The sequence below is a fragment of the Diceros bicornis genome, chromosome 1, assembly GCF_020826845.1.
Source record: "Diceros bicornis minor isolate mBicDic1 chromosome 1, mDicBic1.mat.cur, whole genome shotgun sequence".
In the NCBI taxonomy this organism is placed as follows: domain Eukaryota; kingdom Metazoa; phylum Chordata; class Mammalia; order Perissodactyla; family Rhinocerotidae; genus Diceros; species Diceros bicornis.
Window position 1 is genome coordinate 90,111,531 of NC_080740.1, and position 15,164 is coordinate 90,126,694.

The 15,164-nt window shown below is 42.7% G+C and overlaps 1 protein-coding gene across 5 annotated transcripts in view; it reads right to left on the reverse strand.

Moving 5' to 3' along the window:
• Window positions 1-826: 826 nt before the first annotated feature.
• UIMC1 (ubiquitin interaction motif containing 1) overlaps window positions 827-15,164 on the reverse strand; it is a 128,225-nt gene continuing 113,887 nt past the window's right edge. For 4 of the 5 annotated variants that reach the window (XM_058546589.1, XM_058546580.1, XM_058546608.1 and 1 more), the window contains 4 exons: window positions 14,795-14,966; window positions 13,343-13,406; window positions 12,011-12,053; window positions 10,882-11,481 (listed from right to left, as the gene is read on the reverse strand). In XM_058546589.1, coding sequence (XP_058402572.1) covers window positions 11,271-11,481; window positions 12,011-12,053; window positions 13,343-13,406; window positions 14,795-14,966 — 490 coding nt within the window. In that variant the 3' untranslated portion in view covers window positions 10,882-11,270. Of the gene's footprint in view, window positions 2,015-10,881; window positions 11,482-12,010; window positions 12,054-13,342; window positions 13,407-14,794; window positions 14,967-15,164 lie in introns of those variants that run through there. The other variant, XM_058546599.1, reaches the window with a different exon arrangement.

Below are 15,164 nucleotides of genomic sequence, written 5' to 3' on the forward strand. Positions count from 1 at the left end.
CACCCTGATCTCACACTTTCAGCCTCCAGAACTGTGAGAAATAAATTACTATTGTTTCTAAGCCACTCAGACTGTGGTATTTTGTTATAACAGCTCGAACAGACTAAGACACTCACAATGGTAGGAGACTAGACATACTGACTGATTTTTGTTTCAGGGAAATTGGCGAGCAGATACTTTAAAAGTCTAGACTACCTCATCAGCACTAACCCTACCATTATCCACAGATAATACACGGCCTCCACATGACACCAGGATGGAGACCAGAGACAGTGGCTCTTGTATCAGTTTTGGTATGACTGGGCCTGGAAACATCAGCCTTGTTGCACAGTTCACTGGCTACCAATCAGGCATAAAGTTTCTGAAAGTCAAAGAAATTGGGGAAAGGGGTGGGGAGGACAGAGTGGCCGTCACCCACAATATAGCATCCTGCCTAGCCTGGGGCTTCTGTTTCTCACAACTTTGTGGGGAGAGAATATGGAACTGAATGTGAAAGGCCCAGGTGTGATTCATGCTGACAACCAGAGTGTGCAGTCCCTTGAGCCAGGGTGAGGATACGCCCATGAAGAAGCAAAGCCAGGGCTCTTCACCTGTGTTTCTGGAAGTCCTGTGTTCATTTCCCCAGGAGCAGGTGTTATGAGAGGTTTCGGGATTTGATCGGAGATGTAAAAGACACTTTTCACTCCAAACAAATGGACTGAAGGTATATTTTATTATATAGAGGAGAGTAAAGGCGATAGTCCGCAAACAGATACGAATAGGTCAAATAATAAGAGGGAAAAAACACCAGCTCGACTGGAAAGGGAAAACATCCACATCGGCTGAGATAGCAGCAGATCCGAATAGGTCATATAATAAGAGGGAAAAACATCAGATCGATCGGAAAGGGAAACATCAGATCGACTGAAGGGAAATGACACAAATCAACCGGAAAGAGAAACACCAGGTTGACCGAAAAGAGAACACATCAAATCAGTTACTTCACAGTAAATCAGTTATTCACATCAACTCAGTTACTCACAATATCCACGCCCCACTGCCGGGAGAGCCCTGTCAATCGACGCGGCTGGGCAAGGATCACACATCCTGGGCAAGGTGTCCCTTCCACAGGTGGAACTCTCACCGGGTCTCAGTCTCCAGCAGCTTATATAAGCAGTTACAGAGTTTACAGAGCAAGCATCCAGTGTTCCCATGCACACATGGTTATCAGTGGCGTACGTGCACTGAGTCCCTTGGCTAGCGTCCCAGCCCAGCAGTTGTGTACGTGCATTGTTTTCTTTGGTTATTGTCTTAGCCCGGCACAGATGGCCAGTCCATCCCGTGTTACGACGCTCCAAGAGCCTTGAAATGCTATAACTTGCAACTCCCTCCGTGGGAGAAGGGCCAGTTTCCACCACGCAGAAAGCAGCTTTTATATTTTTTTTTGTGCTGGTGGCTGTAGGTCAATGGAGCGGCCAAACATGGCTGTACTTATGTCAAGACATATTCAGCCGTGGCCGTCTCCATTAACCATAAGACACCATATGTACAGACAATGAACTTCGTACACAAGTATATAAGGCATATCCAAGAATCCAAAATCCAATGACTATAATAATTATAAAACTATCTCACAATAAAGGACCCAAACCCCAAGGTAACCAATCAAATAACCCCTTAGAATATGAAATGTTATTAACTTGATTTTGCAAATTATGTACAGCATCAAAGATAATATTAGATAAGGTAACATTTAGGCCTAACAAACTAGCTTGTAGAAGTCCAGATCAGCCCCCATCATGGAGGGTAGCAGAAGGCAGGGTAATAGAGAAATTATCTGATATTGTGAAGTTGCTTGCTGTTTTTGAGACCAAATTTCTCGGCCATTTATAGTCCAGGTTATAGGTCCCACTGGTGTAGAGCAGTTGGTCTAACAGTGTAGGGTCACAGGTTGTCCTACAGAGGCATTAGTTGGTGTGTAGGTCTGCAGCAGACATGGAGGTGCAGCACAGCATAGCGAACATAGCAGGAATATCTATTTATGCAAAGAAACAGAATTTTTAGAAACATGATATAACTGTTTATTTCCTGGATACATAACTATGAGTGTTGTAGTGGGCCCTTGGGCCACTACTTTTGCGGCACAGGGAGCCGCATTGGGTGGATGTGTCATCCACACTTTTGCTCCAGGTTTTCATCCATCTGTAGACCCAGATCTTTGTATTTCTCTTTTAGTTAATTTACTCGGAGGCTGTCCTTGTGACATATTTGGAGTCAAGAGGGGAAGCACCAATAATTGTCCCACTCATTTCCCAGACTCTACAGTTAGTATTGTGTCACTACCATTATATAATATAAATTTTATTTTTTTTTTGGTAATCTGGATCAATGACTCCTCCCAGTACATCAATACCTTTTGCTGCCAGTCCAGAGCATCCTTTTAACAAACCAAAGGTATTTTTGGGAAATTGTACCCCTATCCCAGTAGGGACTATAGACTGCTTCTTAGGGGGCAATTGAGTAGAATGAACAGTAGATAAATCCAATCCAGCCGCTTCGGGCATGGCACGAAAAGGCGGTTTAGCAGACTGAGTCAGGGGCCAATAGGTTAAGGTCATAAGCTCATGGGTGGCAGTTACCACTTTTGTAATCTTTGCTGGTAACAACCTTGACAGAGGAGCAGTACTTAGATGGTTGTGTCACCCCTTTAATGAGCCATGACTGAGTTTTTTTAATTGTTATTTAAGCAATCCATTCATTTGTTTTATGAGGCCTGCAGCTTGGGGGTAATAAGGTATATGATAAATCCATTTTATATAATTTTTCTTGGTATAAGTTTGAATCAACTTACCTGTAAAGTGGGAACCGTTGTCACTCTGAATTTGCCTTGGTGTTTTATAATATAACTTAATTGTATCTAATAATTTTATGGCACACTGTTGGGTGGCCACTTTAGCTGGCATAGCCAATAAATAACCAGAATATGTATCAACAGCAGTGTAGGCATAAGTATATTCATAAGAATTTGGCAATGGTCCAATAAAATCTATTTGTCATGTATGGGCAGGAAATAATCCCTTTTGGATATGACCTTGGTAGGGGTGTGGAACTCCCCATTTATTTAACTGTTGGCATAACTGACATTGTTGTACTGCAGTGGCAATATTATCATGGGTGACAAGGATTTCCCTTTGTTGTGCCCACCTGTATGAAGTTTGTTTTCCCAAGTGTCCACTCTTTTCATGGACCCATTGTGCTAAGCCTGGGTTGTGCGTGGCATGACTTTGCACCAGCTGATCAGCATAAGAGTTATACTTTTGTTTTGTAGAAATTAAAGAACTGTGAGCATCAACATGAAATACAGTAACAATTGTATTTTAGCATCATAATCATGTCTTTTTATAATTTTTTTAAAATAAATTTTAAAATAATTTTAATTTTGGCAGAAGTTTATCAAAAATATTAAAAGATTTTAAAACATTTGGTCAAATAGGAAACAATGCCTAGTTATTTATTTAATCAAGTTGACAAGAGAAACAGTTAAAGGCAAACAGAGAGTTAAAACAGTCAAAAAACAAAAACAGAAACCTTAAGGGAGGGACTTTAGTCCTTTTGAACATAGGAAATTACTTTAACAAAACATAGGTGTTTTGTCTTTTACATAGACTTACTCAAAAGAATACCTTTTAATCTCTATATAAAGAGTAGACTAAAAGTTTAAGAAAATTACCTTTATAAGAGAGAAAGTCAAATTTTAATTTTTTATCAGCTTACTTGAGCCAACTTGATCATGTGTAAAACTTCTCAGAGCTTTACTTTTACAAACCTTTTGTCACTTATTTTTTACATTTAGAATTTGTCTCATGTCCTCTTTCCTTTTTTTTTTCTAGTACTTTAGGACAAATTTATTTTTTTTAACAAAACAAACATAAATATCTTTATTTTTTATACCTTTTTTATGGACAATATACATTTTGTTTTTTGTATACAGACTTTCCAGAAATGTGTATTTTCTCACAGAAAATTCCTCAACATGTACAGAACATGTTTATCAATAAACGTAAGCATCTTTTAGTTTCTCTGAGATAAGAAACCAAAGGCAGACAAATCTATGCTTAGTAACCAATTTTTAATGTTTTATCTTATGTGGGAATGACCCAGAGACTCAATAAATTTTTATCAATTTAATTTAGCAAAACTTTAAAGCTTCAAGTTACCAAAAAGATTTTGGAAGCTGTTTTTGAAATAACTTTGTCATGTAGAAATCTCTGTGTATTAATTAAAGATTGTATTTCATCGTGAGAGGTTTTGAATCCTCTCTTTTAAGGGTGACCCTTAAGGTGAACTCATCTGAAACAGATTTTCCAGAATGGCCATCCCAATTTCAAATTACTTCAAAAGTTTACTTATTTTCACTTGCTTAATTTCAGATTAGGAATTCCGGGGGAGTTGAAGCGGGGAAGCTCAGCAAGAGAGGGGAGAGGAGCAGCAGATTCAGCTTTGGCTGCCGGCATGTTTAATTACTTAATTATTTTCTCTTAAAGAGGCAATACAGTATTTCTGATTTTGTTTAAAAACCTCAAAAGATTAAAATAGGCTTCCCACTAGTGGTTTAACTTTTTAGCTGGCTTTTTCCAATTGCATAAGCAAATACATCAGTTTTGGTAAATTGAAATTGCCCCATTTTGGCCACTTTTCCTCTACGGAGTCTGTGGAATATTGTGGCCAAGTGGTGTTACAAGAAAAAAAAAAAAAAATTTTCTTTTTCTTGGACATGGGCTCCTAGCTGAATATAGCCCATTTAGCCAAGAGGTGGCCCAGAGGGCTCTCCTTGGGGACAGATGGAACTTGCCCCCTTCAAAATTACAAACATACAGAACAGACAGTCAAATGGGATCCCAAACAGAACAGATAGATGCATCTAACAGATTCCGGGTAAAAGTCCTACAATTATTCCCACTCCAGTAGGGATAGCCCTGCCTCTTAAAGAGACAGGACTCCAGATGGAGGGGAAGGGAGTTCTTGGTGTAAGCAAAAACAAACAAACAAACAGACAAACAAACAAATAATTCTAGAGCCTGTTTCCCTGTCATAAGAAAAATGTGCCCAGGGTCAGCGGTGCCAGGTCAGATGGAAAGCACTGGGAGCAGTCCCTAGGGCAAATCACCTAGGCAGCTGCTGGACTGTTTCCCAGGACATCCCACCCGGCCCAGGGCCACCAAGCGACGGACAAAGAGCCTCCCAGCTGGCTCACCAAATTATTATTGGATACATATTTAGGCTCTCTATTTGTCACTTAAGAGGGGCCAAATAAAACTAGAATGCCAGGCTCATGGCAAGGAAAGAGTTTTTATTTTGGGTGACATCAGCCGGAACTGTAAATCTGAAACTTCCTTTTCCAAAAGTAGCTTTTGCCTTGTATTTTATCCCTACCTTCCATAGCCCGACGATGAGCAGTCAATAAATACCAACCTCGCCGTGCCAGAAAAGAAACATCATCTCTTTTTTTCTACTGTCTGCAAAGTTTTGGTCACATCCAATGATTTAAATCGTCGCAGACGAGCATCCCAAGCTTCACATAACCCTGACCTACGAGCCCACTCCCCAGCCAGAGTGCAAAAGCGAGGGTCCTCCCATCCTGGAATTTCTTCCACCTTGGCTTCAGTTACCTTTCGTTTGAATAGGAAAGGCATCTCCTTAATCGAATCACGCTCACAGCGCCAATTATGTTATGAGAGGGTCGGGGATTCGATCGGAGATGTAAAAGACACTTTCCACTCCAAACAAATGGACTGAAGGTATATTTTACTATATAGAGGAGAGTAAAGGCGATAGTCCGCAAACAGATACAAATAGGTCAAATAATAAGAGGGAAAAAACACCAGCTCGACTGGAAAGGGAAAACATCCACATCGGCTGAGATAGCAGCAGATCCGAATAGGTCATATAATAAGAGGGAAAAACATCAGATCGATCGGAAAGGGAAACATCAGATCGACTGAAGGGAAATGACACAAATCAACCGGAAAGAGAAACACCAGGCTGACCGAAAAGAGAACACATCAAATCAGTTACTTCACAGTAAATCAGTTATTCACATCAACTCAGTTACTCACAATATCCACGCCCCACTGCCGGGAGAGCCCTGTCAATCGACGCGGCTGGGCAAGGATCACACGTCCTGGGCAAGGTGTCCCTTCCACAGGTGGAACTCTCACCGGGTCTCAGTCTCCAGCAGCTTATATAAGCAGTTACAGAGTTTACAGAGCAAGCATCCAGTGTTCCCATGCACACATGGTTATCAGTGGCGTACGTGCACTGAGCCCCTTGGCTAGTGTCCCAGCCCAGCAGTTGTGTACGTGCATTGTTTTCTTTGGTTATCGTCTTAGCCCGGCACAGATGGCCAGTCCATCCCATGCTACGAACACTCCAAGAGCCTTGAAATGTTACAACTTGCAACTCCCTCCATGGGAGAAGGGCCAGTTCCCACCACGCAGAAAGCAGCTTTTATATTTCTTTTTGTGCTGGTGGCTGTAGGTCAATGGAGCGGCCAAACATGGCTGTACTCATGTCAAGATAGCAGGTGTCACCCTAGGTAGAGCGTCAGGGAAGGTCTGTGTCAGGGCCTATGGAGGGAGGCGGTGGCCTGGGCTTGAGGTCTGTGAGACCTCAGCTTGAGCTGTGACAGCCCTGACTGTAGCAGAGGCACAGCAACAGCCAGCAGTTCTCTTCAGATACCAGATGGCCACTGACCAACAGGGGGAAGGACACATCCTGACAAGCTCCCTCATAGCCTCTCAGCACCAATCTCCAGCTGTCCAGAAGGAACTAAGTAATGGGGAGAGTCAGTCAGCTGGGGAAAAGGCGGGCTGCAGCTAGGGTACCACTGCTGGGCTGGAAGCCAGGCCCTCCCAGCTCTGAGCTGCTCGCAGGCTTGCTTCTCACAGCTGGCAGTGCCCCGCAGCAAGGCACACAGGCCCTCAATAAGCTCTCCACCATTCCCTCCATGCCCTTGTACTCCAGATGTGCCTTGCAGCTCTCCACCCATCAAGCTGCTTCTTACTGTTAGGTCTTTGTTCACGCTGATCTATCCGGAATGACTCCTCTATTTGCCCTCTCCAGCCTTTTCACCTAATTTTTTCCTCATCCTTTAAATTACACCTCAGTCATCACCAATGCTGGGATCCTTTCTTGGGACAAGTTTCTCCTGGCCCTGATCCCAGCAGAGTGTAGCCCATCTATTGAGCCCATAGTGTCTTGGATTTCCTTCTATCACTGCATTGACAACAGTCTATTGAAATCATTGTTTATGTTGTTGCCTTCTCCCACTGTACTGTGGGCTCCCAGAGACAGTTTCTCATTTATCTTTGGAGGTCCAGGGCCCAGGTTCTAGACTTGACCTGGAATAGGTATCAGTAAATTTTTATTAAATTGAAGAACCCTCCCACAACCTCAATAGTCCAGGGCTTTTGAAATTGAGAGGAAATAAATAGCTTCCTGCCTTCCTGGTACATATGGCTTCAATAGCCTTTCCACTCTGGGTTTACACATTTTTCCACCTTCCCAGTGGTACTACCATCTACTTACTACCTGCCTTCCTTCCCCTCACTCCAATTTCCATCTGCTAAATCAACTTAGTGCCCAAGATGCTCTGCCTCACAGGTAAGAACAAGCCCATCCAAACTTAAAATTTCCATTGGGTTTTGTGGCTTGAGTGGGAGGTAGGTGGTAGTACACTGTAGTACACAGAGCATCAGCTATGATGGTGTCAGACATGGGTTCAAATCCCATCCCATTTACCAGCTGTATGACCGTAGGCAAATCTCTTCACTTCTCTGAGCCTCAGTTCTCCATGTATAAAACATGGAGACTAATTTCTCCATAGAATTTGCCTTAGGTTGGATTCCCCCAGAAGCAGACCTAATTTGAGTGCAAACAGTTTAACTACGAAGCAACCCAGGCCAGGGCTAGGATTAGGGTGATACCTGAGGTGCCTAGGTACAAAATGTAAAGAGGCACTCTTAGGTTCATGCAAGTGTGAACCCTGTTTACATGAACCTAAGAGTGAGGGCCTCTCACCCTAGTCCCAGCCTTGACCCAGGAAGCAGTGACAGGGGGATTGGAAATGCAGTAGGAAGGGAAGGAAGCCAACAGAGTGTACATAATTAAGTTGCTGCTGGGAGCTACCGAGGTTCAATTCCACAAGTGAACTCGGAGAGACAGGTAGAATGCACCCACCTGAGAGGTGAGGAGGCCGGGGTTTTATTCTTCAACTTCCGTCTTTCACTGGCTGAGTGCTGCCTCAGTGCTCTTAACTCCCTGGCGCTCCCAGCCTGTGACACACAGAAGCCTAGAGAAGTGTTAAGGCAGAGAGCTGCAGGTTCTTGCAATAGGATCCTGTGGGTATGTAATAGAATGGTGAATGCCCAGGGGAAATGGGCAAGGCACAGCCTCTGCTAGTGGGCTGTGCTAAGGATGACATGAAATAACACGACCACAGTGCTTAATACAGAGAAGTCCTCTTCTCTTTCCTAATTTATGGCAATAGTTTGTGAAGTTCATGGATCTTCCCAGCTCTCTATATCAGTCGGCAACACCAGCAAAACAGCAGCTTCCCATCTTTCAGAATAAGCAAAAAAACCCAAGGGACCCAGCTGAGCTCTAAATGCTCAGGACCCCAGCTTGCTGTGGAAGTTTGATGGAGCTCAGGTACTTGAGGGTTCACTCCTTTAAGAACTGTCTCTGCTTACATCTGCACCCCACCTCTCTGGCTTTTCCACCTCTCACTGTAACACTACCTATGACATAGAAAACCAGCATCACATTAATAACAACTGCTGCCGCTTACTCATCATCTTCTACGTGATAAGATAGTGTGCCTTTATACACATTATCTTACTTCTCAGAACCCTGTAAGTATGATTTTTCCCATTTTATCCACAAGGAAACTAGGTCTCAGAGAGGTTAACTTGTATCAAAAGCGGGTTCAGACTCAGATTGATCTGACACTTTCCATTCACTTTGTCTCTTCACTTTCTCACAAATGCCCCTCCCACATGACCACTGGCACAGGGAGAATAAGACAAGCAATTTACCAAAGACCCAGGGGCAAAGGGTGGGCACTGGGGAGATGGCTGTTTCCCCCCGACTGCCCATTAGCTAACAAATAAGCCTACTGGTCAGTCCTTGTCCTGCTGATCCACACGCTCCTACAACAATTTGCCTCTGACTCACGTTCTAGGGAGACTGCTCAATTTTAAGCTAAATAACTCACATTCTAGAATCAGCCCTTCCCCTTTCTTATCTTCAGGCAGAGAGAGAAACAAACTATCACCTGTTTATAGAGCTCTACTTCCAATAAATTGCCATTTAATGAGATAGAAGACTGGTGGGAGTTAAGCTGATGGGACTAACTGATAAACTAATTTTCATTAGAAGGAAAACAGGAAAATAATCAATACTAGAGTCAAAATACAGCATTTTCTTTAGGACTGAAGAGGAGGGGCTCTGTGGTCTCACTGCCATGGACAAAAAGTGGCTTTATTTGCTCCTCTGAGCCTTTGTTTCCTCATCTGAAAATTGGGGAGGATAATACCTACCTCATTCAGTTGCTGTGAGAATTAAATGAAGGTACACACATTGCCTGAACCATAATAGTTGCTCAAAAAATAACAGCTATTATTTATGTGAAGCTGGCTGCAATGTCAGTGCCATCCAACACCAAGACATGGAAGGAACACAGTGCCTGCCATCCTGCTTTCTAACTGAAAGAGCTTGTGTGCAAAGGCACCTAGCCAGGAAACAGTGGCTTAAAGGCCTGTGCTGTGCCTTCCATCCTAGCTATCTCTGAACTCCCAAATCTAACACACACCTCATTTTCATTTTATTTATTTTTATTTTTATTTTTTTGTGAGGAAGATCAGCTCTGAGCTAACATCCATGCTAATCCTCCTCTTTTTGCTGAGGAAGACCGGCTCTGAGCTAACATCTATTGCCAATCCTCCTCCTTTTTTTTTTCCCCAAAGCCCCAGTAGATAGTTGTATGTCACAGTTGCACATCCTTCTAGTTGCTGTATGTAGGAGGCGCCCTCAGCATGGCCGGAAAAGCACTGCGTCAGTGCGCACCCAGGCCGCCAGTAGCGGAGCGCGTGCACTTAACTGCTAAGCCACGGGGCCAACCCATCATTTTCATTTTAAAATAAAGGAAAGGTAACTTTGGACTTGATAAATCAGAAGTTAGGAGAGTTTGAGTGGTGTCCCTATTTATCCTGTCCCAGGATCCTTTCCTAGTCAGCAGCCACATCCCACAGTCTTTCATTACACCTTCAAATCAGCTTGGGCCAAAGTTAGCTTTCTTAACATTCTTGTTTGGTCATCTCCCTCAGTTAGTTGCTTCTGCCATTCGACACCCTCTCATCTCTGGAGTCTGCCCATGCACTAAGGACAGATCACAGCTTTGTTCTGCATTGGAAGCTCCTGGGCAATGTGGTCAAGAATGTGCACTCCCCTACCGAGGTACCGAAACAGATGCTATTTCCTGTTGCTGCTATGATCTTTGACAGTAAGAGAACCAATGTCAGTTTTAATAGATGAATATGCCTGGCACATCCACTGATTAATATAGGACAAAAAAATAACTGCATAGGAACTAAGAGTGTTTATGTACACATTCCCGAGAAGAATGGCAGGACATATCCCTCAAAAGTCCTATGCTCTGGCTGAGAATTCTTAACTGGGTGAGGGCAGCAAGATGAAGTGACAGGTCATTGAACGGTAGGGATAGCAGAATAAGAAGTAGGATTCCAGAATGATACCAGAAAAGGTCAAGGGAATAACCACACTGTGTTCAGAATTGTGCACTACACATTCAGTGAATATAGGCAGTATGTCAAAGACCAGTAATGGAATTCATTTGGAAACATGTAATTTATGACTCTGAGAACTAGCTCCACAATTAAAAAATCCCCACCCCTAACCCCACAACACAGAGGAAAAAAAAGGAAAATCTCCATCTTATTGAAATAAAATTTCATACAAACATAGATAAATATATTTAAATTTTCTTTTAACTATAAGTGAATTCAAACAGACAGACTGTTATAAACAGAATACTATACACAGTTGTCTGTATAGCTCATAGAAAACATAAAAACCAGAATGCTGAGTGGGTGCTGGTGGTGAAAACTGCAGGGCCAAAACTTGCTCAACAATGAACTGGAGGCCACTAAGGCTTAATGAACATGGCCCACTCCTACTGCTAATGGTTTTGTGAACCTCTGGACCCTAGAAATTCAAGATTTTCTCTTTTTTCCTCTGCCTGCTTTGGTCCGTGTCCGGCTACCTGGCCGGACAGTAAGTTGCTTTTTGAAGTCCACTAAGCAATCTGTGGCTTCTGAAATGGAAACAAAAGACTTCATGGGAGACTCATTTAAGTCGAGATGTGCAAGGGAACTCGGCATCTCTCTGCTGCAGCCTGCCTCTTCCATCCCTGGTGAGGGCATCCTAGAGAGATGGGGAAAAAAATTCAGAATTCAATATACACATACTAATAAGCACTAAGTATGTGTCATGCATTGTACCGGGGGCTTTTACATATATTATTAGTTCACATAATCTTTGTAATAATCCAACCAGACACGTACTGTCATTCCCCTTTCACAGATTAGCACACTGGGTAAATCATATACCCAAAGCCACAGAGTTAGGCAGTGAGATAATGAGGATTCAGACCCAAATTCTCAAGCTGCTTGATCTAAGTCAGAAAACCAAGGTTGAGTGGGGATAAAGAGGTACAGAAGAGTAACACAAAACTTTTGCTCTGCCTGTTTTAACACCATGAGTGTAATGAGCTGGCCGATCAATTCTTAGACCGGATATATAAGGGTCACAGAGCTATACAGAGAGAGGTCACAGTTCCAGAGTGACTACTAGTTCGACAGTTTGAATATCACACTATACACAGAACCCAGGGCCAGGTCTGCACTTGGCTAGAACTGCTGACAGCCACATTTCAATGCACATCCCAATTCACCTGCAGGCTCCTATTTGTGAAGACTTGGTCTTCATCTCTGCATCTGTGATAGGCGAGGAAAAGTAATAATGTTGTTAGTAATGTTGTAGTCATACCACCTCTCACTGATCATGTGCTTCCTATGTTCTGGGAACTGCTTTTCATCAGGCTTATCCAGGTAACTCAGATCCCCAATCTCCAGACCAACAGACTGTGAGCATTAGCATCCACCAGGCTCAGCTGCAGAACTACCAAGGTGAATACCTTTTTTTGTTTTTTTTTTGTGAGGAAGATCAGCCCTGAGCTAACATCTGTGCCCATCTTCCCCTACTTTATATGGAACGCTGCCACAGCATGGCTTGATAAGCAGTGTGTCGGTACACATCCAGGATCCGAACTTGAGAACCCCAGGCCACCGAAGCGGAGTGCACTCACCTAACCCCTATGCCACTGGGCGGACCCCCTGAGATGAATATTTTTGAATGAACCACCTCTGAGTAAATTTACTTCAAATCTGGCCTTGAGGAATAAGGAGTTGCCAAGGGAAATCTGCCACCGGCAGAGATTCACAACCTGCTGATCTGGAGGCAGCAGGCTTGGGGGCTCAGAGAGGCTGTCTTTTTATAGTCATCAGAAGGCACAACAGATTTGCTTGGAGGGAATGAACTATTAGAACTAGACGGTAAGCAAATCTCACCATGCTTAAATAAAAGCTCCTCTTCCATCTGCAACTAGCGAATTTTAACAATAGTCACTAATAACAACAACAGTAATAGTAGCAGCTAATATTTATCGAGAGCCTACTTATGCCAGGAAATATGTTTGGAGCTTTACTAGCTATAATTCTTGCAATCTATGAAGTTGCTATTACTAACTCTATGCAACGCTCTTAACCAACCACTCTACTGCTCCCTAAATACTAGGCACAAAGAGACAGAGTTACTTCCTACAATCCCTCAGGAGCACAAGTTGGGACACTAAGCTAAAGGTGTATGAACCAAACACAAAACATTAGGAGGAGACAGTAATGTCTGCATGTCTGGTTTTCCATGCCTGCTCCTTTAGAAGGTACTTGGGATTTGTGTCATTCCCCTATGATTTAAAAATGTTTTTTTTCCAGTTCAACAGACAGTCCTGAAAGTTCAGGCTTTATAAAGCCTGAAATGAAAAATATGATGAACAAGACAGGGTATCTCCCCATCTTCCTTAGGGAGAGAGGACCTAGACTCAGTCTCAAAGGCTGACTGACAAGGTCAAATATGCACCCACATAACTCCAACAAATAATTAGGAAGTTTGCAGTGGCTATTTTTACTAGAAGGCCTTAGGGAGATGCTGCTCCTGGGATCCTCACCTGCAGTCTTGTGCTCAGACTGTTCCAACAGACTGAGGAGTCGGCCTTCACTGCAACCTTTTTCCTGTGACAGAGAAAAATAGACGCAAGGGTAACCTCATAGCAGAGTGTCTAAAATACAACTTCTTTAGCCCAGGTCAACCTGTTTCCAGGAGAAAAGAAATGTGGGGGCACAGCTCTAGGAAAGTCTTTTGCTTTCTAATAAATGAGGGTACACAAGTAAATAAGCAAACTGTGATGAATAAAATACATCTTTATGCCAAGAATATTATCCAAGAATGGATACCAGAGTCAAGGCAAATTATTCTACCAAGATCATATTAAATAGTAGCCTTTGACCTATGACAGATCTGGAGAGATTTACAATAGAAAATGACAGTTTCAAGGTAGCTTCTAGAGGCAGTGATTCCAGAAGAATAAACTGGATCTATGGTATAAGTACTTACCTATAAGCTCCAACTCAAAATCACCACATCAAAATCACCCCACTCATACAGGGGTCTCTTTCTTCTGTCATGACAGATAATGGCGTCTCTATCTTAGTGTGCAGCAAGTGCTGTGTAAGTAAGCCTAGAATATGGAACTGCTGCTTTATCTTTGATCTCCAAGAGATCTTCCTGATCTCTAATCACAAAGCCCAGAAAGCACATTCATCTTTCCAGTGGGGGCCACACTCCATGCCTTCCTAAGGCTGGGCACACAAGGCGTTCAACAGAGTTGACCTCGAATATGTTCCTGGCAGTGGAGGTATGACTGGATATCCTTTCTGGAAAGTTATTTCACAGTATGTTTCAAGAGATTTTAAAATGTTTATATCCACTGCCCTAAGAGTTCCACTTCAGGAAATCTATTCTAAGGAAATAATCAGTGGTACAAAGACCGATTAATATTTTAAAGACAGTCTTATAATAGAGAAGAACCGGAAAGAACCTGAATATCCAAAATTATGAGAATGGTTAAGTGACTATCTGTGTGATACAAACATTAAGAACAATTAAGAAAAATAGTTTAAAAATAAACCCAGGAAGGTGTTTATGCTACAATGTTAAGTGCATATACACACACACACACACACACACACACACACACACACACACATATACACACAATGCACATATATATGAACATATATGTGGTGTCACACATATGGTGTCAACTACACTAAAAATGTATAGGAAAAAAGACCAGAAAAATATAGGCCAAAATACTGCAAGTTATCTTTGAGTAGCTAAATTATGGGTGATAATTTCCCAATTCTTCATACTGTTTTTTGGACTTCCTGTATTCTACAATGAGCATGTATTACTTTTTAATTAAAAGAAAAAATAATTTTTAAAAGCACAAATCTTCTTTCAAGATAAACAGAAGAAAAGGAGGGAGGGAGGGAAGAAAAAAGCCCAAACTAGAACTGTGGAGGGCTAGGTAGCCTTTCCTAAAACATTCCACACATACCTTTGGGTTCCTCAGCCGCCGCCGCTGCTTCCCCTCCACAGCTGAGCATACTCTCCCACTCTCCTCAGGCCCATCTCCTTGGTCACCCCTGGCAAGCTGGAGACAGGACTCTACATGACACTGGTACTCTCTGAGTGGGACCAGGGATTTACAGAGATAACACTTCTCATTCCTGGCCAATCAGAAGAAAGGGAGAAAAAGCAACTTTAAGATGTGCTTTTGCCTCTGGGCTCCTCGCTATGTCTCAAATTGTGTTTTTACGTCTGAAAGTTATTCTTCAGAGGAGACACGTCAACCAAAGCAGATTCACTCAGCAGGATCTCCAATAAAACGAACCCAACGCCAATCAAAAGGACTGAGTGATTAGCAG